Below are 21,626 nucleotides of genomic sequence, written 5' to 3'. Positions count from 1 at the left end.
TAAAAACGCTTCTTTAAATCGAGGACACTCGACTTAATTTTATGTTTACCCTGTAAAGATAACGAGAGCAAGCAACATTATCACCATTTTACAGAAGGGAAAATTGAGGCACAGAGCTTTAACAAAGTCAGATGGAAAGTTTTAAAGACTTGATCTCCCTGCTCCAAGTTTGCCACTACAAGACCACACGAAATGGGTCACATATGGGTAGAGTCAGAGCCTGAGAAACAACTTGGTAGGGTTTCGGCCCACAGGTGGCTGGCTCCCCAAATCTGATGTAAGCTCAGGTTTGGGGATCGTCCTTCAGACTGTCCCTTAACATATTTTTTAACTTGCATAAGGTTTATTATGAACAAATAAATAAATAAAATCGCAATCTGCATGAGCCCAAGAATGCCCTCGCGCGGGTCTGTCCCGAGACGTTCCTTGTCTCCTTTTCGCGCTCCCGTGGCACCCGCACGGTGGCCCTGGCCCTTTAAGTCCGCGCGTGAGGCCCCGCCTCCGGCCCGGCGCCCCGCCCCGCCCGCTAGGAGTCCGCAGCCGCCGCACGGCCTGACGCGCGCCCCGCCCTCCCCAGCTGTGCACCCTCGGTCCAGCTGTGCGCGCACGTCGGGAGTCCCAGCCATGTCCGCCGAGAGAGAGGTAGCCGAGGCGGCCACTGTGGTGGCAGCGGCCGAGGCAGGGGCCAGAGAAGACGCCTCTTCGCAGCCCTCGAATGCCGAGGCAGCCAGCGACGCCCAGCCGCCCGCGGCCTCCGAGGGGGTCGCCGCCGCGTCGCCGCCGCTGCGCTGCCTGGTGCTCACTGGCTTCGGCGGCTACGACAAGGTGAAGCTGCAGAGCCGACCGGCCGCGCCCCCGGCCCCCGGGCCCGGCCAGCTGACGCTGCGCGTCCGGGCCTGCGGGCTCAACTTCGCCGACCTGATGGCTCGGCAGGGGCTGTATGACCGGCTGCCGCCGCCGCCCGTCACTCCGGGCTTGGAGGGCGCGGGCGTCGTGATCGCCGTGGGCGAGGGAGTCACCGACCGCAAGGTGAGTGAGCGGGCCAGCGCAGGGCAGGACGGGGAAAGGCTGCGCAGGCCGCGGGGCAGCGGGGCACGAGTGGGCGGGCGCCGGGGGGTGTGGCAGAGCGGGGGAAATTGGCACGAACCCGGGTAGACGAGCATGGAAGGAAAAGAGCCTGTGTTCTGAGGCTCCTGGAGAACTGGATTTATATTTAGAGGTGGGGGGTGAAGATGGAGTTATCGCCCCCTCCCCAACCATTTTTAATTGTGGCCGCCGACCAGAAGCGGCGATGGTGGCGGTAGTGGGGGGAAACAATAAGGCGCCCATGCGCATGCGCACAATGACCTCCCCCGCCCCCCCCCCCCCCCCCGCCCCGTAAAACCACACCTGTACCCCTGTCCACCAAATACTCCCCGGGTAATTATGGTCTGTGACCCTGAGTGACAGTTAGTGCCTCTTTCCCCGAGGGAGCTTGAGCTGTATAGTCGGGGTTGGGCGGGGGCGCATGGCCGAGCCAGAGCCCTAGTCACATGCAGCCCCGTGGTCTGTGGGGGTGTGAGGCGCCGCTCCCAGAGCAGGGCCAAAGAGAAGAGGCACGCCCATCATGGAGGAGTGGGAGCCTGCCACCTCGCCACCAACACGACCACCACCGGCCATACACTGCCAGTCTGATCTTGCGGTGGAAGGGGGCGAGACCGGGTCTCTGAATCTTTGTCTTGGACTCTCTGTCTCCCGTGACTGCAGTATCTCCTCCTCCAATGACTCAGCCATCGGGCCACGACCCCGGGCTGCCCTTGGGAACCTTGGGAACGTTTAAGCGGAACCCGCCTCTGCCTTCCTTGCCGAAGACCCTCAGAAATCCTGGCGGTGTCCATTTGGACTAGGGTAGGGGGTGTGGCAGCGGGAGCAGGTTAGCCCATCTCTGCCGGTCTGTTTCTCCTTTTCGTTTATCGTTAATCTTGGCCACAACCCCGGACACCAGCGAGTTCCAAATGACCAACTTTTTGGGCGACCTGGGGTGAGGCCTTTGCACGTCGTTTAGGCGTTTCTTTTCAAATCAGGCCCCGTTAGATGCAGCCTTCGTCTTTCGAGTCCTGCCAGTCTCACATCCCAGAGCGGGAATTCTTGGATTTATTGTACAAGAAAACATCTCCTCCTTAAAGGGCTTCTCCCTGGATCCAGCTCTGGCCCCACCCTTTCCACTTACTTCTAAATAATCCCACTCTTGAGAAGGTGCTAAGAGGATATTTTTTTTTGGTAGGGGGAGTTGTAGGTCATGTTACTGCTGAAGGCCACCCACCTTACCTCCCCTCCCCACACTTTCCGCTTGGTAAATACAGGATATCCTGTCCAGAGCAAGAATCTGATGTAAGAGCTGGATTCCGTGGGGAGAGCCCTCCCTCCCTCCTGATATCTGGGCTGGGGAGGGATCATGGCCATGCCCTTTGATGGGCTGAGGGGTGAGCAATGGGCCAGACCTGGAACGGGCCACGACCTGGACTGACCACTGTACTTTTCCAAGCTCTCCTGGGTTATTTCTGAGTCGGCTAGTCCTGAGTCCTGGGGTGAAATGCTCCATTCTCCAGACCTGATCTCAGGCCAGTGCTTGCAGGGAGAGATCCCAACCTGCCCTCAGTCCTCCTCATCACTGGCGTGCGGGGGCTTGAGGACATGAAAAAGGGAATGTGTGGGAGTCCCATCCCCCTTCCCCATGGACTCCCAAGTCTTGTTAATATACAGAATTCCCAACATTCCTGGCAGGGTCCAAGACAGACCGGGATTGTCCTGGAACAGCACCCACACCTCCCTCTCCACTCTCTTCAGAGAGCAAGGAGAGGCCTTCCTTTCTCCTGAGACTGGCCCCCTTTCTCCTGTCCTCCCCTTGACCCCAATTGCTAAGCTGGAGGGAAAGTTTCCATTTTCTTTGCCCACTTTCCCTCCTGCAAGGAGGCTCTTATGCAGGTGGATGAGAGGAGGGGAAAAAATGCCTTTTCCTGGTGGGTGGATTGTGTGGCTGTCCTTGTCCATCACCCCTCCCCCCATCTCTGGGTGAAGGTGTTTTCTGGGCCCCCAGTGCTGGCTCAAGCACTTCTCCTGAGGTGACGGCACCCAGCCCTAACTGCTCAGAGACCTTTCTTTTCATTTTGATATGGCCCTTACGACATCCTGCCTTCTTCCTTCAGTTGCTGGATCGGTGACCTCCCCTCCTTGCTATTGGTGTTATCATTATTGTGATTATTATTAGCTAACACTGCTAAGTGCTTACTATGTGCCAGACATTGGGCTAAAAATCACTGAGTGATTTTTTTTTGCCGCTTAATCCTCATAACTGCCCTATTTTACATAGGAAAACGGGGGCTCAAAAAGGTTAAATAATTTTTATTTGCCCAAGGTCACACTGTCAGTAAACAGTGGAGCCCATTTTTTTTATAATTTTATTTATTTATTTATTTTTTCCCCTAAAGCCCCAGTAGATAGTTGTATGTCATAGCTGCACATCCCTCTAGTTGCTGCATGTGGGACGCGGCCTCAGCATGGCCAGAGAAGCGGCGCGTTGGTGCGCGCCCGGGATCAGAACCCGGACCGCCAGCAGCTGGAGCCCATTTTTTTTTTTTTTTTTTGATTTTTATTGATATTTTAATGGTTTCTAACATTGTGAAATTTTGGGTTGTACATTTTTGTTTGTCCATCACCCCATATATGACTCCCTTCACCCCTTGTGCCCACCCCCCACCCCCACTTCCCGGGTAACCACAGTCCAGTTTTCTCTGTCCATGTGTTGGTTTATATACCACATATGAGTGAGATCATACAGTGGTTGTCTTTCTCTTTCTGGCTTATTTCACTTAACATAATACGCTCCAGGCCCATCCATGTTGTTGCAAATGGGACGATTTTGTCTTTTTTTATGGCTGAGTAGTATTCCATTGTATATATATACCACATTTTCTTAATCCAATCGTCAGTCGAGGGACACTTAGGTTGCTTCCACTTCTTGGCTATGGTGAATAATGCTGCAATGAACATAGGGGTGCATAAGCCTCTTTGGATTGTTGATTTCAGGTGCGTTGGATAGATTCCCAGTAGTGGGATGGCTGGATCATAGGGCATCTCTATTTTTAATTCTTTGAGGAATCTCCATACTGTTTTCCATAGAGGCTGCACCAATTTGCATTCCCACCAGCTGTGTATGAGGGTTCCTGTTTCTCCACATCCTCTCCAACATTTGTTGTTTTTTGTCTTGGTGATTATAGCCATTCTAACGGGCGTGAGGTGGTATCTTAGTGTTGTTTTGATTTGCATTTCCCTGATGATTAGTGATGTTGAGCATCTTTTCATGTGCCTATTGGCCATCTGTATATCTTCCTTGGAGAAGTGTCTGTTCATTTCCTCTGCCCATTTTTTGATCGGGTTGTTTGTTTTTTTGTTGTTCAATTGTGTGAGTTCTTTATATATTATGGAGATCAACCCCTTGTCAGATGTATGTTTTGCAAATATTCTCTCCCAGCTGGTTGGTTGTTTGTTCATCTTGAGTCTGGTTTCATTTGTCTTATAAAAGCTCTTTAGTCTGATAAAGTCCCACTTGTTTATTTTTTCTTTAGTTTCCCTAGTCTGGGTAGGCATGTCATCCGAAAAGATTCCTTTAAACCCAATGTCAAATAGTGTGTTGCCTATATTTTCTTCTATGAGTTTTATAGTTTCAGGTCTCACCTTCAGGTCTTTGATCCATTTTGAGTTAATTTTTGTGAATGGCGATAGCACATGGTCCACTTTCATTCTTTTGCATGTGGATGTCCAGTTTTCCCAACACCATTTATTGAAGAGACTTTCCTTTCTCCATTGCATGTCCTTAGCACCTTTGTCGAAAATTAGCTGTCCGTATATGTGTGGTTTTACTTCTGGGCTTTCAATTCTGTTCCATTGATCTGTGTGTCTGTTTTTGTACCAGTACCATGCTGTTTTGATTACTGTTGCTTTGTAGTATGTTTTGAAGTCAGGAATTGTGATGCCTCCTGCTTTGTTCTTTTTCTTTAAGATTTCTTTAGCTATTCGGGGTCTTTTGTTGCCCCATATAAATTTTAGTATTCTTTTTTCTGTGAAGAATGTCATTGGGATTCTGATTGGGATTGCATTGAATCTGTAGATTGCTTTAGGTAATATAGACATTTTAACTATGTTTATTCTTCCAATCCACGTGCATGGGATATCTTTCCATTTCTTTATGTCATCGTAGATTTCCCTCAATAATGTCTTGTAGTTCTCATTGTATAGGTCCTTCACCTCCTTGGTAAGATTTATTCCTAGGTATTTTATTCTTTTTGATGCAATTGTAAATGGTATTATCTTTTTGAGCTCTCTTTCTGTTAGTTCATTATTAGCATATAGAAATGCAACTGATTTTTGTAGATTGATTTTGTACCCTGCAACTTTGCTGTAGTTGTTGATTGTTTCTAACAGTTTTCCAACAGATTCTTTAGGGTTTTCTATATATACAATCATGTCATCTGCAAATAGTGAGAGTTTCACTTCTTCGTTACCTATTTGGATTCCTTTTATTCCTTTTTCTTGCCTAATTGCTCTGGCCAAAACCTCCAGTACTATGTTGAACAGGAGTGGTGAGAGTGGGCAGCCCTGCCTCGTTCCTGTTCTCAGAGGAATGGCTTTCAGTCTTTCCCCGTTGAGTATGATGTTAGCTGTGGGTTTGTCATATATGGCCTTTATTATGTTGAGGTACTTTCCTTCTATTCCCATTTTATTGAGAGTTTTTATCATAAATGGATGTTGTATCTTGTCAAATGCCTTCTCTGCGTCTATTGAGACGATCATGTGGTTTTTATTCTTTGTTTTGTTGATGTGATGTATCACGTTGATTGATTTGCGGATGTTGAACCATCCCTGCGTCTCTGGTATAAATCCCACTTGATCATGGTGTATGATCTTTTTAATATATTGTTGTATTCGGTTTGCCAATATTTTGTTGAGGATTTTTGCATCAATGTTCATCAGCGATATTGGCCTGTAATTTTCTTTCTTTGTATTGTCTTTGTCTGGTTTTGGTATCAGGGTGATGTTGGCCTCATAGAATGATTCAGGAAGTGTTCCATCTTCCTCTATTTTTTGGAATAGTTTGAGGAGGATGGGTATTAAATCTTCTTTGAATGTTTGGTAAAATTCACTGGAGAAGCCATCTGGTCCTGGACTTTTATTTTTTGGGAGGTTTTTGATTACTATTTCAATCTCTTTACTTGTGATTGGTCTATTCAGATTCTCCATTTCTTCTTGGTTCAATTTTGGGAGGTTGTATAAGTCTAAGAATTTATCCATTTCTTCTAGATTGTCCAATTTGTTGGCATATAATTTCTCATAGTATTCTCTTATAATCCTCTGTATTTCCATGGTATCCGTTGTAATTTCTCCTCTTTCATTTCTAATTTTATTTACTTGAGCCTTTTCTCTTTTTTTCTTAGTTAGCCTGGCTAAGGGTTTGTCTATTTTGTTTATCTTCTCGAAGAACCAACTCTTTGTTTCATTAATCCTTTCTACTGTTTTTTTGGTCTCAATATCATTTATTTCTGCTCTGATTTTTATTATTTCTCTCCTTCTGCTGGCTTTGGGCTTTGTTTGTTCTTCTTTTTCTAATTCTGTTAGGTGTAATTTAAGGCTGCCTATTAGGGCTTTTTCTTGTTTGTTAAGGTGGGCTTGTATCGCTATAAGTTTCCCTCTCAGGACCGCTTTTGCTGCGTCCCATATGGTTTGATATGGCATGTTATCATTTTCGTTTGTTTCCAGATAGTTTTTGATTTCTCCTTTAATTTCATCAATGATCCATTGGTTGTTCAGTAGCATGTTGTTTAATCTCCACATTTTTGTCACTTTCCCAGTTTTTTTTTCCTGGTTCATTTCCAGTTTCATAGCCTTATGGTCTGAAAAGATGCTTGTTATGATTTCAATCTTCTTAAATTTATTGAGGCTTGCTTTGTTTCCCAACATATGGTCTATCCTAGAGAATGTTCCATGCGCGCTTGAGAAGAATGTGTAGTCAGCTGTTTTTGGGTGGAGTGTGGAGCCCATTTTTTTAACCAAAGCAGTTTGATCTCTTCAACAGCACTTCGTGCCGCCCTAACTGTAAGCTTCTTGCATTCAGGGATCTTACACAACAGTGAAGTGTAAGATCTGTAGAATGGAGATAAGGATAGTATCTACCTCAAAGAGCTGATGTAAGGATTAATTGAGCGTTTTATATAAAGCACTTACAATAGGCCCTGGCCCTCGGTAAGCACTCAATAAAGGTAAGTTGTTATTGTTTTTGTTGATATTATTATTATTATTATTACAACAACTACTGCTGCTGCTTCTACTGCGACTTCATTGCCAGGAAGAGGGCCTTGTACATAGTGGAAGGTTATAAATTGCCAGTGGGTGAATGAATGAGTGACTGAATGATGCTCTTCTTCCGTTCTTCAAGGTAGGGGACCGGGTGATGGTGTTGATCCGGTCGGGCATGTGGCAGGAGGAGGTGACTGTGTCCTCGGCCCAGACCTTCCTGATACCTGAGGCCATGACCTTTGAGGAAGCCGCTGCTTTACTGGTCAATTACATCACCGCCTACATGGTCCTCTTTGACTTTGGCAACCTACGGCCTGGCCACAGCGTCTTGGTACACATGGCTGCAGGTGACAAGCCTTCTCCCTTTATCCCCCCTACTTATCCCACCCAGATTTCCTTCCACGCCCCTTCCCTGCAGCCTGTCTGGACTGTTGTCATGGCAACACCAGGCTGCCTGAGCTTATGGCGCGCAGAGGCCTCTGCAGTATTGTTGCTGTGGCAACATTCAGGCACCAGGTCCAGCCTGGTGTGCTATCCATAGCAATGTGCCCTCGCCCAGCACCCGCTCCTTGCTAGCCACCCTCCCTCCAATTCTTAATCATGGACTTTGGACATGGGATGAGGGGAGAAAGCCTCAAAGTGAGCCCAGGCAAAAGGAAGGTGATGGTCTGGGTCCTCGAGAGGCAAGAATGGAGAGTGGTGGCAGGGTGACTCCATATCCCCTCCCTGTGAAAATGTCTTACTGCAGGGGGTGTGGGTATGGCTGCCGTGCAGCTGTGCCGCACAGTGGAGAATGTGACAGTGTTTGGAACAGCCTCGGCCAGCAAGCACGAGGTGCTGAAGGAGAACGGGGTCACACACCCCATCGACTACCACACGACTGACTACGTGGATGAGATCAAGAAGATCTCCCCCAAAGGTGGGGTCAGAGTATGGGAAGGGGTAGGATGGCATGGGACAGGGAGGGGATCTCCAGATCTGTGGATTCTAATGCCATTTCTGGGTCCCCTGCTCTGTGACAGGAGTGGACATCGTCATGGATCCTCTGGGTGGGTCAGATACTGCCAAGGGCTACAACCTCCTCAAACCCATGGGCAAAGTGGTCACGTATGGTGAGTCAGTGGGCTGAGGATGGAGAGGGGGCATGAGGGGAAGCAGGATGGACTGAGGGATGGCCCAGGGCTTTGAATGAAGAAGGAGCAGGGACTCAGGTGCTCTGGAGAGAGCAGCAGGGTTAGGATGGTCCTGGCTGTTGCATTCAGATGGCTGTCTCCTGGGTGCAGCTACTGTCATTCTCTCACAGCTTTTCCTACAAGTCACAGTAAATTCTGTGCTCTTTCTACGCTTCTGTTTGGGGATTATTCCTGATGCAAAATCAACCAGTCTGCCTTCCTCTGTCCTACCCTCCTGGGCTTCTTGGGCAAGCTGCATTTTCATTGAAAAAACTATTTCACTCAAAAAATAAACAAACAAATAAATATTAGAGCAATTTCTGAGTCAGCTGGAGTCCATTAGGGCCCGGTGGCCAGCAGGGGGGTATTATCCTGTCACTCCCTGGCGCTGGTGTGGATAATGGTAAGGGGCCCGCAAGGAGCAGACAAAGCACAGATCCAGACACACAGGGATGTGCCTGGCACCTGGATTCACAGGCTGTGTCTCCTCGTCCCTCAGGAATGGCCAACTTGCTGACGGGCCCCAAGCGGAACCTGATGGCCCTGGCACGCACGTGGTGGAATCAGTTCAGCGTGACAGCTCTACAGCTGCTGCCGGCCAACCGAGCTGTGTGCGGCTTCCACCTGGGCTACCTGGAGGGCGAGGTGGAGCTGGTCAGTGGGGTGGTGGCCCGCCTCCTGGCTCTGTACAACCAGGGCCACATCAAACCCCACATTGACTCGGTGTGGCCCTTCGAGAAGGTGAGTGTGATGGCTCTGCAGGGAGGGCCTGGGTAGAACCCGTGAAGGCTGGGGTCCCAGGGGTAGGATTCCTGGGAAGAGGAGGGCTGACTCCTTTAGGCTGGCTCTCTGGAGGGGCTGGATGGCATTGGGAGCAGTCTTGTCTTCCTCTACCAGGTGGCGGATGCCATGAGGCAGATGCAGGAGAAGAAGAATGTGGGCAAAGTCATCCTGGTGCCTGGACCAGAGAAGGAGAACTAGTGTGGGGGCTGGGAGACCCTCAGACCCGGGAAGAGAGAAGCTGGGAAGCCAAGTTTTGTTGGCCCCCAGATTCTCGCAGCATTTCATCCTCTATCGTAATGCTCTGCCCTCCCTCCCCTGAAGGTCTTCGTGGTGATGACCTCTCCCCTGCCCTGTTCTTTCTCTTTAGTCAGGGCTGCCCCCTCCCTGCTACCTGCCCTCTGAAGAGGTTGGGAAGTGACCACTTGGATGTCTGGGCCCTGCCAAGGGGACAGGGAGGGTCAGAGGGAGGCTGGCTGCTTCCTGCCCCCACCCTTCCCCCGGGCCTGCTGTGCTGCTTTTGTGCCAAGGTCAGCCAGTCCCTTCCCGTCCTATTCTGTGTGCTTCCGCCTCCGCCTCATCTCCCCTCCTGCCCCTGCCCCACTACCTCCCCAAAGAATTGAAATGTCAGCTCAGGATGTGGGGCCAATCTCTGTGAGTCCAGCATGTCCCTGTCTCGCTCTAGTGTCCCTTCAACCTGGGCCGACAGCGCCCACCTCTGAACTCTGTTGCCTCGTTGCATGGCCTCGTCCTCCGTCCCCAAGTTCTTAAGCACAACTGGGCTTCTTCCACCTCCAGGTTTCCTGCCACTCCTAACCAAGGTTGCCTCTTACAAGGGAGGGAATCAGGCCTGCTCCCCTAGGCCACGACTCTGCTGGAGGGACACAGACCCCCCCACCCTTCACTGAGTTCTCTGGATTTGTTCTCAGTGCCTTAGCAACAGAAAACCTGTGCTTGTGTATGTGTGGGGGGGGTCCCTGTCTCACACCTCCTTCTCCACCCCTGTTCTCCCCAGTGCCTTCTTTGTTCTGGTGGAGCTGGGGTTTTGCTCCCCCCCAGTCCCACAACACTGCCAAAAATCTGTGTGCCAGTGGGTGGGGGGCCAGCCCCTAGCCTCCCAGGGTGTGTGCTATGTCCTGTCCCTGGGGCTGTCATTTCTCTGTGGTGGTTGAGGAGAAAGAGGCTGGGAAGCTTTCTCAGCCTTGCAGATAGGTGTGGCATTTACTAGCCAGAGCTCTGAGAGGCAGTGCTGTCTGTGTCTTGTTCTGGGACCAAAGTAAAACTCAAAGCACATGCCCATGTCGTCAGGGGAGGCCCACTGCCTTCTCAGAGCAGAGAGGCAGCTTTTCAAACTCGGCCCCCAAACTTTGTTTATATGGGTGGGGAGATGGTGCAGGGGAGTCAATGGAGTGGTTTAGGACCTGGGCCATTGGAACCAAAGTGGGGACTTCCTGGGGTAGAGGTGTAACTCCCTCTGCTCTCTGAGTTAGAATTAGGGAGGGTTATTGCCCCAGCCATTGCCATTGGGAGGTGGGGGAGGGGCTCATCCTCTTCATGAGGCCTAATGGGGGGAAGTGCGATTTCTGCTTTTGTGAACCCCACCCCATTACCGAAGCTGCCTTTGTGTTTGTGTCAATAAAAAGCCAAACCCTGGGTCCTGGATGTTGCCTCTGAGAGTGGAGGGGAAGGTGAGCTCTTGGAAGGCCAGTGCTGATAGTGGAAGGGTAGGGTTTCTTCCCTCCCCCACAGCCTTCCATGCCCAAATCAAGTTTCCTTTCATGAACTGAAATGAGGAAGAAGATCACACCATGCAGGCACTTTTACTGTTCCCGGGCAACGTTTCACAACTCATAATCCCTGCCCGCTGTTGACCAGCATAAGCTCTCTCATACACGTGCACCCAACCCCAGCCTGGTTTGAGAACCTTGGCAGATGAGAAGGGCAGGCTCCTAGCCCGACTGGGCGGTGAAGACCGCCAGGCCCCTCTGTCCCTGGGGTACGACTGTCAGGGCCTCCACCTCTCCACCCCCACGGGTGGGCTTCTGGAAGTGAATCTCCAGGATATCATGCAGCTCCGGGGGGTCCAGGATGTTAGGAATGTTGAGCACCAGCACCGACTGGATCACTGGCCGGTACGTGATCTGGAAAAGGAGCCGGGAGAGGGGCAAAGGCTTATAAGAATCAGGGGCCAGGGGCAGAGGTTGGGGCAGCCAGTGCCCACGGGAGCAAGGCAGGAGGCCTAGAGAGGCTGGCAGCAGGTAGGTCAGTGGGGTTTGGGGGCTCCGATCCTTCCTTGGGCAGGTTTCTGGCAGGCAGACAGGTTAGCTGGCCCAGCCTCCATTCTCCATCTTCCCACTTACCTCGGCCTTCTGGATCTCCCCGCTCATGTAGGGAGAGACTCTCAGAGGGCACTGCTGCCGACCCAGTGGCACTGTGAACTTGCCAATCTGGCACAGGCGCTGGGCCACTGCAGGGACAGGGAGGGGCACCCCTTTAGCATCAAGGGCTCTCCTCCCCCATAGCCTGATGGATCTGCTCTAATCTCCCCGGCAAGGCCCTTACCTCCATCCCTGGCAAAGCCCAGCATGACACCCCCTTGCAGCAGTTCCCGAGTCTCCACATCGCCACCCCCATTCCTGGTCTTGCCAAAGAAGATCTCCAGCTTGTCTAGCAGCTCCTCCTCACTCAGCCTGAGACTGGCAGGAAACCCGCTGACCAGTACTTTCCGGTCACTCATCTGGCTGGACACCTAGGAGGAGACAGGAAGGAGTGGTCCCAGGCACAGCCCCACTCCCCTACACCCAGGTGCATGGTGCCCCCTGCATGTCCTGGGACCCTGCAGTTCTCGCACCTGGATCGTGGTCACCATGGGCAGCTCCAAGGGCTGGACCTGCACCGGCAGCCGGCACTCTTCCATGAGGATCTTATGCTCCTTTTGTTGTAGCAACTGCTGGGCCACTGGGTAGGGGGAGCAGGGTCAGTACTGGGAAGCCTCCCAGTCTCCCTCCCAAGGCTTCCCCCAGAGCTCACCCTTGGGGTCATCAAAGGTGACCAGAGCAGAGCCTCCAGGCAGAGGGTAGTGGATCCGTAGGTTGGAAACCAAGGACTTGGGCACTTCCCTGCCCTGCTGAGTGTGTCCGCGGAACACCAGGGGGACCTCAGGCATTGGGAATGGGACCTAGAGGTGGGGGAGGGGAGGCTGATGCAGCCTTCAAGGGTGGGAGAGTCCCCCACTCCCTCCCAGGTGGAAAGTGTCTCTAGTTCCATGTGACTGATGCTGAGTGCCAGGGATGAATACATTTATTGACGGAAGAACTGGATAAATGCGTGGATGAACTTTACATAAAAGATCTTAGTTTGTCCTCACATGAGCCTTCGAGGTAGGTAGCTCCACTTTACAGACAAGAAAACAGGTTCAGAGAGTTCAAATAACATACTCAAAGTCACACAACAAGGAAGTGGCAGAGACAGGGGGGAAACTAAGAATTCTCAAGTTCTTTCTACCAGGCCACACTCCCTCTCCCAGCTTACCTTGTCTTGGGGGCAGTCCCTCAGCTCCTGTCTGAGCTGCTTCAGCTCCTGCAGCCTCATCTTTAGTCTGACCTGTTCCTCCTGAAGGGCACGGAGGGCCTGTTAAAGCAGAGGCGAACAACTAGATATCTACCTGCCTTTCCAGAGAATGAACGAGCCCAGGGGAAGGGGGTCTCTATTCTGGACTCTCCAGGAACAGAGTTGATGTTCAGCCCAAGAACAACCCAATCCCTTTCCCCTGCCCTGGGCTGGTCCTGGCCCACTCTACTCAGGGCGTGGCTGCCCTCATCTCAGCTGCTCTTGAAAGGGCGGGAGCCTTTGCAGCAGCCATGGCTGGTTCATTACTGGAGACCTGGAGTTGAACAAACACTGATTGAGCTCCTGCTACGAGGTGCCAGGCACTGATACAGTGGCAGACAAGGATCCAGTCCTCAGGCCTGTACAAAACAGTGCCCAAGACAGAGCACAACTCACACGACTGATTGTGAAGGACAGCAGAGTTTGGAGGAGGGACAGTCCCACAGGAGTTAAAATAACCAGGGAGGCCTCCAGGAGGAGTGGGGGCTTAGAGTTACCAAATGTCATCATTACTATTAGCTAACATTTAGTAAGCACTTACTATATGTCAGGCACTGTGCTAAGCCCTTTATATGACTTATGTCACTCAATTCTTGCAACAACCCTAGGAGATAAATACCCTCTTTTTTTTTTTAGGAAGATTGGCTCTGAGCTAACATCTGTTGCCAATCTTCCTCTTTTTTTTTTTACTCCCCAAAGCCCCCAGTACATAGTTGTATATCCTAGTTGTAGGTCCTTCTAGTTCCTCTATGTGGGACGCCGTCTCAGCATGGCTTGATGAGCGGTGAGTAAGTAGGTCCGTGCCCAGCATCTGAACCGCGAACCCCGGGCCACCTAAGAGGAATGCACGAACTTAACCGCTGCACTACCGGAGGTCCTAAATACCCTCTTATCCTTATTTTACCTATGAGGAAACTCAGAGAGGTTAAGTGACTTGCCCGAAGTCATTCAGCCCTAGACAGTCTGACTCCAGACTGGTAATCTGTGCTTATAGTGAAGAAATCAAACCCAGGGTAAGGGAGTAATTTACCCCACATCTACCAGCTTGTCCCGTGTCTGCCACCTTTTCCACTGCACCAAGCAGCCTTTCAGGCTGGGCGTGATTTGGAGCAGCTCCAGAGAGAGCGAGCTGACAACAGGGGCAGGGAATGACACCAGGGATACGAATAAATGCACCTTTGTTTGTGGGATGGAGCAGACATTAGCTGGCAGAGTTCACCCCGTGGCTGGGAAGCCTGATAAATAAGGTCAGCTCAGAGAAATGTGACTCGCTTGGGAAAACGAGACTCTGTCCTCGTCAGCTCTGCAGCCCCAGGGTTCAGCAGAGTCCCTGGCACAACACAGGCATTCAGTAAATGTGTGTTGAATGAATGAATGAAGTGAACAAATGGCAGAATGGGAGCATATTACAGAGGGCATTGAAGAAATTCAGTGTGAATTTGCTCTATTTTAAGCAGAGGAAAACCAGGGCTTGACCAAATAATGCTGGTTTATGAGTAATGAGAGAGGTACCTAGTTCTTTATATTTCTGTAAATAAGGGGTTGCAAACTCAGTGCCTTTAAGGGCCTGTTAGATGACATCAGTGCGTCCAGGGAGCCAGTGTGGTATGATAGGGAGTGGTGGGGACTCTGACAAACTGGCTAGCACATGGCCCCGCTAAAGCGGCAACCTCTTCTCAGCTCTAACCAAGTTTTTTCACATGAGAATGTGGTTCCAGTATCCTACATCTTCCCATTTTTAAGGGAAATCAGAAATCTGGATTTTTAGGGCCGGCCCCGTGGCTTAGCGGTTAAGGGCGCGCGCTCCGCTGTTGGCAGCCCAGGGTCGGATCCCAGGCACGCACGGACGCCGCCCGGCTTCTCCGGCCATGCTGAGGCTGCATCCCACATACAGCAACTAGAAGGATGTGCAGCTATGACATACAACTATCTACTGGGGCTTTGGGGGGAAAATAAATAAATAAATAAATAAAATTATAGAAATCTGGATTTTTATTTGAAAAAGATAGCTCAATTTAAAAAATATATGAAACATGAAATATATTATTGGGCTGGATTTAGTCCTGTCCATCCTCTTTTTACTTCTGCTTTAAGTCTTGATCTAATTATATATAATTATTTGAAAATCTAGTCATTGGCAATGCTATGTAATAAAGAGCTTAATAAAAATAAATAAACAATAGCTTCATAAAAAGAGTTTTTAAAGAACCATTTGAGCAGAGGAGCTTAGATTTGGCATCAGTAGGAAATGGGGAACTAGTGAAGATTTCTGAAAGGGGGAGTGAAGTCATGGACATGGATGTGGGTTTTTGTGTGTGTGTGTGAGGAAGACCAGCCCTGAGCTAACATCCATGCCAATCCTCCTCTTTTTGCTGAGGAAGACTGGCCCTGGCCTAACATCCGTGCCCATCTTCCTCCACTTTATATGGGACGCCGCCACAGCATGGCCTGACAAGCGGTGCGTCGGTGCGCGCCCAGGATCCGAACCCAGGCTGCCAGCAGCGGAGCGGGCGCACTTAACCGCTACGCCACGGGGCCGGCCCCATATTTTCTATTTTAATAACTCCTATTTTATAGATGAGGAACCCAAGGTTTGTCAAGGTTAACTACTGGGCCAGAGTAAGTGAAACCCAAGGCCGCCGAAGAGACATAGGGTCAGGGAGAGGAGGTAGTGGGTAGGACTCTGAGTGAGAGCAGCATGTGGTCATAGTGAAGCCAAGAGGATGGAAGAGCTCTTTGAGGCACAGAGCTTTAAACATGTAATCTTTGAGGATACCTAGTCAGCGGTCAGGAGAGATAAAGGAATGCAGAAAAGCAAAGGGAGGCATGGTCAGAGGTAAGCAGGGCCAGGGCTAGGACTGGGTCGTGTCAGAGACACAGAGGAGGAGGAGGGATGAAATGGAGCTGCAGGAAACGGAGGGCTACAGGAAATCCACTTGCTCGCTGCTCACTCATTCACTCATTCAACAATCAGCTACTGAGCATCTGTCATGTGCCAGACTCTGGGGACACAGTGGTGAACACACCAGACAAAATTTCATTGTGGAGTTTACATTCTAGGGGGTGAGCCAGGCAATAAACAGAATAAGTAAAATCTATAATATGTTAGTGATAAGTGTTATAGACAAAAATAAAGCAGGGAAGGGAGGACAGAGAATGTTGGAATACAGTTTTAAATGGGGTGATCAGGGGCTGGCCTGGTGGCGTAGCGGTTAAGTGCATGTGCTCCGCTTTAGTGGCCCAGGGGTCGCAGGCGCGGATCTAGGACTCGCACCAATGCACTGCTTGTCAAGCCATACTGTGGTGGCATCCCATATAAAGTAGAGAAAGATCGGCACAGATGTTAGCCCAGGGCCAATCTTCCTCGGCAAAAAGAGGAGGATTGGCATTGGATGTTAACTCCAGGCCGATCATCCTCACAAAAAAAAAAAAAAAAATGGGGCGATCAGAGTGGGTCTTGCTGAGATATTTGATCATATACTCGAAGGAGATGAAGGAGCAAGCCGTGTGTACATGCAGGGGAAAGTTCTATGCAGAGGGAACGGCAAGTGCAAAGGCCCTGTGGTGGGAGTTTGTCAGGTGTATTTGAGAAAAAGCAAAGAGGCCAATGTGGCTGGAGCAGAGGGAGTGAGGGAAGAGTGGCTGGAGATGAAGTCACAGAGGAAACTGGGTCGGATCACACAGGGCCTTTTACAGGACATGAGGTGGAAAGCCATAGGCAGGCTTAAATGTCAACAGGATTATTTGGCTGTTGTGTGAATAGACTGATGTGGGGAAAGGGCACAAGCAGGGAGACCACTGAGGAGGCCATGACAGCATCCAGGTGAGTGATGTCTCACTTGGTGGGTAGTGTCTCACCTTGGTGGCTTGGACTAGGTGCTAGCAGTGGAGGTGGTGAGGAGCAGTGAAGTCTAGATTGACTGAAGTTGCCGATGGATTGGAAATAGGATGTGGAAGACAGAGAGGAGTCTGAGATGACTCTAAGCTTTTTGGCCTGAGTATATAGAGGGGATAAGAGCCATCTGCTGAGATGGGGAAGACTGTGCGTGGAAGAGATTTGGGGCAGAAAATTAGGGGTTTATTTTGAACATGTTAGGTATGAAGTGCCTTTTTTTTTTTTGCTGAGGAAGATTCACCCTGAGCTAACATCTGTTGCCAATCTTCCTCTTTTTTTGCTTGAGGAAGATTGTCCTTGAGCTAACATCTGTGCCCGTCTTCCTCTATTTTGTATGTGGGTCGTGGTCACAGTATGTCTGACGAGTGGTGTAGGTCTGTGCTCGGGATCCCAACCTGTGAACCTGGGCCACTGACGTGGAGTGTGCTGAACTTAACCACTACGCTTCGGGGCCGGCCCTGAAGTGTCTATCTGACATCCCAGTAGATTCATAGAGTGGCAGTTGCCTCTACCGATGTAGCATTCAGGGATGAGGCCCAGGCCTGGAATATAAATTTGAGAATTATCCACGCAGAGGAGATAAAATTTACAAAACTAAATGAAAGCACAAAAAGTCACAAAATTAAATGAAATCAACAAGGGGGTGGGTATATATAGAGAGAGGTCCAAGGGCTGATCTCTGGGGCATCCAATACTAAGAAGTCAGGGAACAAAGAAGCACCAGCCAAGGAGAATGCAAGAGCGGTTAGTGAACCCAGAGGAGGAGCAGGTTCTGTGAAGAACGCATTTCAAGGAGGGGTACTGGGCAGCTGTGGCAAATGCTGCTAACAGGCCCACTAATATGAAGAAGGAGAATGACCACTGCGATTAAGCAACAAAAAAACAGTCCTACTTATCATAAGGAAATGGTCAGAAGTTCATGTACAAAGATTATTATTGTAGGAGCTGGCCCCGTGGCATAGTGGTTAAGTTTGTGCGCTCTGTTTTGGCGGCCAGGGGTTTGCAGGTTTGGATCCCAGGTGCGGACCTACACATCGCTCATCAAGCCATGCTGTGGCGGCATCCCACATACAAAATAGAGGAAGATTGGCACAGATGTTAGCTCAGGGACAATCTTACTCACCAACAACAAAAAAGATTATTATGGTAGTTTTGTTTACAAGAGAAAAAAAGAAATCCACATGTCTAACAATAGAGGAATAGCTAAATAAATATAAAATATTAGGTAGCAATTAAAAGACATTATTGAAGAACATTTAACAACATGGAAAAATGCTCACAATAAGCCAAAAAGGCAATATATAAAACTGTATGTAAAGTATGATCCCTATGCTGTTAATTTAAAAAGTTTCAATTCCTAAGGATATTTATTAATGCATACAAAACTCTGGCCAGATGGACACCAAAATTTTATTTATAATTTTGTGTGTGTGTGTGAGGAGATCAGCCCTGTGCTAACATCTGCCAATCCTTTTTTTTTTTTTTTGGCTGAGGAAGACTGGCCCTGGGCTAACATCCGTGCCCATCTTCCTCCACTTTATATGGGACGCCGCCACAGCATGGCTTGCCAAGCAGTGCGTCAGTGCGCGCCCGGGATCCAAACCGGCGAACCCTGGGCTGCCACACTTAATCTTAAGAGCGTGCGCACTTAATCACTTGCGCCACCGGGCCGGCCCCCAAAATGTTATTTATAGAGGTTGTCTCTCAATAATGAACTTAGCGTGGTTTGAAAAAATAGTTTCCTGAACCCACCTTCCTTCTTTCTTTTCTAATATGTAAAGGCCCTTTAGGGGAGAAGTTTCAGAAGAAAGGTAGGAGTAGGGTAGGGGGCAAGTCAAGATAATCCTGGGGAACTGGGGTTCTGAAAGGTTGACAATAATATTAACAACAAACACGTATTGTGTACTTAGTATGTGCCAAGCAGTGTGCTAAGTTTTTACTGTATTAACTTATGGATTATCTAGTTTAATTCTTATAGGCAGGTATCCTTGTGAGGAAGTGTTATTATCATGCCCACCTTATAGATAGGGAAATGGAGCTCAGACTGTAAACCTTAGAGAGGCTAATAATCTGCCCAGGGCCACACAACTGGAGGAACCAGGATTTGGAACCAGGCAGGTTGGCTCTAGAGCCTGAGGTCTTTCTTATTACATTTGAGGGGCAAATGAAATATTTCCAAGTGAGAGATCTGTGTATTTGTTTTGTTTTGTTTTTTGGTGAGGAAGATTGGCCCTGAGCTAACATCTGTTGCCAATCTTCCTCTTTTTGCTTGAGGAAGATTGTCACTGAGCTAACACCTATGCGCATCTTCCTCTATTTTGTATGTGGGATGCCTCCACAGCATGGCTTTGTGAGTAGTGTGTAGGTCCCCGCCCAGGATGCAAACCTGCAAACCCCAGGTTGCTGAAGTGAAGTGTGTGAACTTAACCACTACACCACTGGGCTGGCCCCAGATCTGTGCATTTGTAACAGATGGGGTAGTATCAGGGAGGGCAAGACTGAAGAAACTGGAGAGGGGGATGAGATTCATTCATTCTACAGCTGTTTATTGAGTGCCTACTGCACACCAGGCACAGTTCAAGGCAGTGGGGCTCAATGATGAACAGGCAGGGGACAGTCCTCCCCATGCTTGGGGAGTAGGGGCGTTCACGCATCAGAAAGGGAGAACCACAGCAGACGGGGGAAGGTTACCTCTCAGAGGAGGAACACTTCCTCTGACCCTGAAGAGGGCAAGGTTCAGTTGAGATGGAAATATAAGGAGGAGGAGAATTTGTTCCGGAAGATCTCAGGAGATAAAAGTGTGAGCAATTCTTAAACTTTTTGGGTCACAGAACTCTTTGAGTATCTAATGAAAACCATGGATTCTATCTCCAGAAAAATGCACATTCACACAAGCAATTCATGAGCTCCTGAGGTGCAGGTTATAGAATTGTTTTTGAGGCAATAGGTTAGTGGACCAACTCCACAGGGGAGAGGTAATCCCAGCCGTTTCTCTCCAGATCTTCAGCAGATCTGAGATGGGCAGGAAGAGGCCTGGCCACCAGGCCCTGAGACACCTGTAGATTCCCAGGCAAGAGGAGTGCTCCTTTGCTTCTCCCCACCCCCCGAGTCTCTTCCTCACTTACCATGGGTCTGGGGTCTCGTTGGCAAGAGCTGAGGCTTCAGATCTGGGCAAAAGTGGCAGAGTCTATGGCGATTAAACTCTTTCTTTTGACTTCTGAGGGGCTTTGGTCCCTGCTAGCCTAGCGGGGCCTGAAATACATTTGTTTGCATGCAGGCTCTTTGCTTCCACTTTCGCTTCAGGGAAATCGCTGTCCTTCCGTGCTCACACGCCTCCAGACGGTTTCTCCACCCCTGGGAGGAGTCTTCCTGGTCTTTGAAGTTCCCGGACTACACCTGGCTGTCTAAGGCCTCAGGGGCAGCTACCCCACAAGCAACTGCAAACTCAACTCTGGCTCCAATCGACCATTCATTCCCAGCCTATCAATCCCAGCACAAGCCCATTGGTAGATTTGTCTGCTTTGTTAATGAGTATTTTCCCTAGAGCCTAGAATGATGCTGGGCACATGCGAACTTTAATAATTGAATGAGAAATGCAACCAGGACAGATAAAGCCCCTTCAAGTTCACAAAGGCGTAGTAAATAGCCAGAATTTGTTGAGAGCTACGCTATGTGCCCAATATGGGTTCTGCTTTACATGAATTTACTCTACTCCAAAACAACCCCACGAAGCTGTTTCTATCTCCATTTTACAGATGAGCTTCTAAACTTCTGAGACACATAAGTACAGGAACTTGTCCAAGATCACACTGATGGGAAGTGAAGTGTTTATCAAAACCGGGTTGGAACAGTATTTGAACTTGGACCTTGAGGCAGAGTGGAAGGAACCTGCTGAATCTTTAGCCAGAGGAAGGTTTAAGTTCAGTTCCATTTGTGACTGTTGAGTAGGCAAGCTCTAACAGGAGTCCACTGCAGTAGAGATGCCCAATACTTAACGGTGAGAGTCAAATGCAACTGTGTAAAAAACAGTGCATATTTTTCTATTATTTTCACTTAGTCCAGGGTTTTTCCACTACGAGGAACTTACTGAACCCCTTTCTCAACAAGCCCCCATCCCAGGTGCAAGTGTGCCAAGTGCAAGGCTTAATAAATAGGCCTGTTTGAATCCTGGGTCCATCTAGTGACTTAGAACCAGCTCAGCTGGAGTGCCTATCTCATCAGTACAACAGGGTCACAGTTAAGCATCTAAAGGTAAAATCCCAGATAGAGAGGCCAAACGCCTTTGCTGCAACACAGTGGTTACAAACCCAGTGCCCAAGCCCCCTGAATCACACTTTCTTGCCAACCTTTGCTAGCCAGGCCATTTGGGGACTTCTCCCTGGCTGCTCTGGGGCTCAGGCTTTTGTCATTGGCACCCATCCCTATTATCTAGAGCAGTTCTCTAGTGTGGTCATGAGCAGCCTCGCATCACCTAAGTTGCTAGAAATTCTGACCCGCTAAATCTAAGTCACAGGGTGGGATGCTGGCACTCTGTGGTTCAATAAACAGCTTCAGGTTAGTGGTTCTCAATCCAAAGCAGCTGATGCCTACTCAGAGGGGCCTTTGGTTTTCACAATGGGGGCGGGGTGGGGGGAGAGTTCTCTTGGTATGTAATGGGCCGAAGCCAGGGATGCTAAACAATCCTGCACCTAAAGATGTCAAGAGCAGCCCTTCTGGGAAAACAGTTATCACACTTTACCTATCAAGGGGCAGCCTATGGGGCTGAGGACAGAAGTAGCCCAAGTCTCACAAAGGCAGATCAAGCCTTTATATTTCCCCACAGCCCCTCATCCTCTACCCAG

General features: G+C 49.4%; 2 protein-coding genes across 2 annotated transcripts; one reads left to right on the top strand and one right to left on the bottom strand.

The window, feature by feature from the left end:
* Positions 1–575: 575 nt before the first annotated feature.
* VAT1 (vesicle amine transport 1) lies at positions 576–10,934 on the top strand. The gene is made up of 6 exons (XM_058561085.1): positions 576–1,029; positions 7,469–7,676; positions 8,078–8,248; positions 8,352–8,441; positions 9,001–9,242; positions 9,399–10,934. The coding sequence occupies exons 1-6, from the start codon at positions 625–627 to the stop codon at positions 9,480–9,482; spliced, it is 1,200 nt and encodes a 399-aa protein (XP_058417068.1). The 5' UTR covers positions 576–624; the 3' UTR covers positions 9,483–10,934.
* A 142-nt stretch (positions 10,935–11,076) lies between these two features.
* IFI35 (interferon induced protein 35) lies at positions 11,077–21,611 on the bottom strand. Its single transcript, XM_058561089.1, has 7 exons — positions 19,911–21,611; positions 12,813–12,911; positions 12,312–12,459; positions 12,133–12,239; positions 11,844–12,030; positions 11,642–11,748; positions 11,077–11,422 (listed from the first exon to the last, which is right to left on the bottom strand). Exons 1-7 carry the CDS (start codon positions 19,911–19,913, stop codon positions 11,231–11,233), a joined length of 843 nt encoding a protein of 280 aa, XP_058417072.1. The 5' UTR covers positions 19,914–21,611; the 3' UTR covers positions 11,077–11,230.
* Between the last annotated feature and the right edge of the window lie 15 nt (positions 21,612–21,626).

This window comes from Diceros bicornis, chromosome 18 (genome assembly GCF_020826845.1).
Source record: "Diceros bicornis minor isolate mBicDic1 chromosome 18, mDicBic1.mat.cur, whole genome shotgun sequence".
Lineage (NCBI taxonomy): Eukaryota > Metazoa > Chordata > Mammalia > Perissodactyla > Rhinocerotidae > Diceros > Diceros bicornis.
Note: the sequence above shows the minus strand (reverse complement) of the source record. Positions and strands in the feature narration are given on the sequence as shown.

What these genes read in the sequence shown, in the direction of transcription:
- VAT1 (XM_058561085.1), top strand. Translation starts at nt 625, where the DNA reads ATGTCCGCCGAGAGAGAGGTAGCCGAGGCGGCCACTGTGGTGGCAGCG. An exon ending in CTTGGTACACATGGCTGCAG is followed by an intron (nt 7,677 to 8,077) that starts GTGACAAGCCTT and finishes GTCTTACTGCAG; the next exon opens with GGGGTGTGGGTATGGCTGCC. An exon ending in CGGTGTGGCCCTTCGAGAAG is followed by an intron (nt 9,243 to 9,398) that starts GTGAGTGTGATG and finishes TTCCTCTACCAG; the next exon opens with GTGGCGGATGCCATGAGGCA.
- IFI35 (XM_058561089.1), bottom strand. An exon ending in GGGACTGCCCCCAAGACAAG is followed by an intron (nt 12,460 to 12,812) that starts GTAAGCTGGGAG and finishes CCCCACCTCTAG; the next exon opens with GTCCCATTCCCAATGCCTGA. An exon ending in GGGAGATCCAGAAGGCCGAG is followed by an intron (nt 11,423 to 11,641) that starts GTAAGTGGGAAG and finishes CTCCTTTTCCAG; the next exon opens with ATCACGTACCGGCCAGTGAT.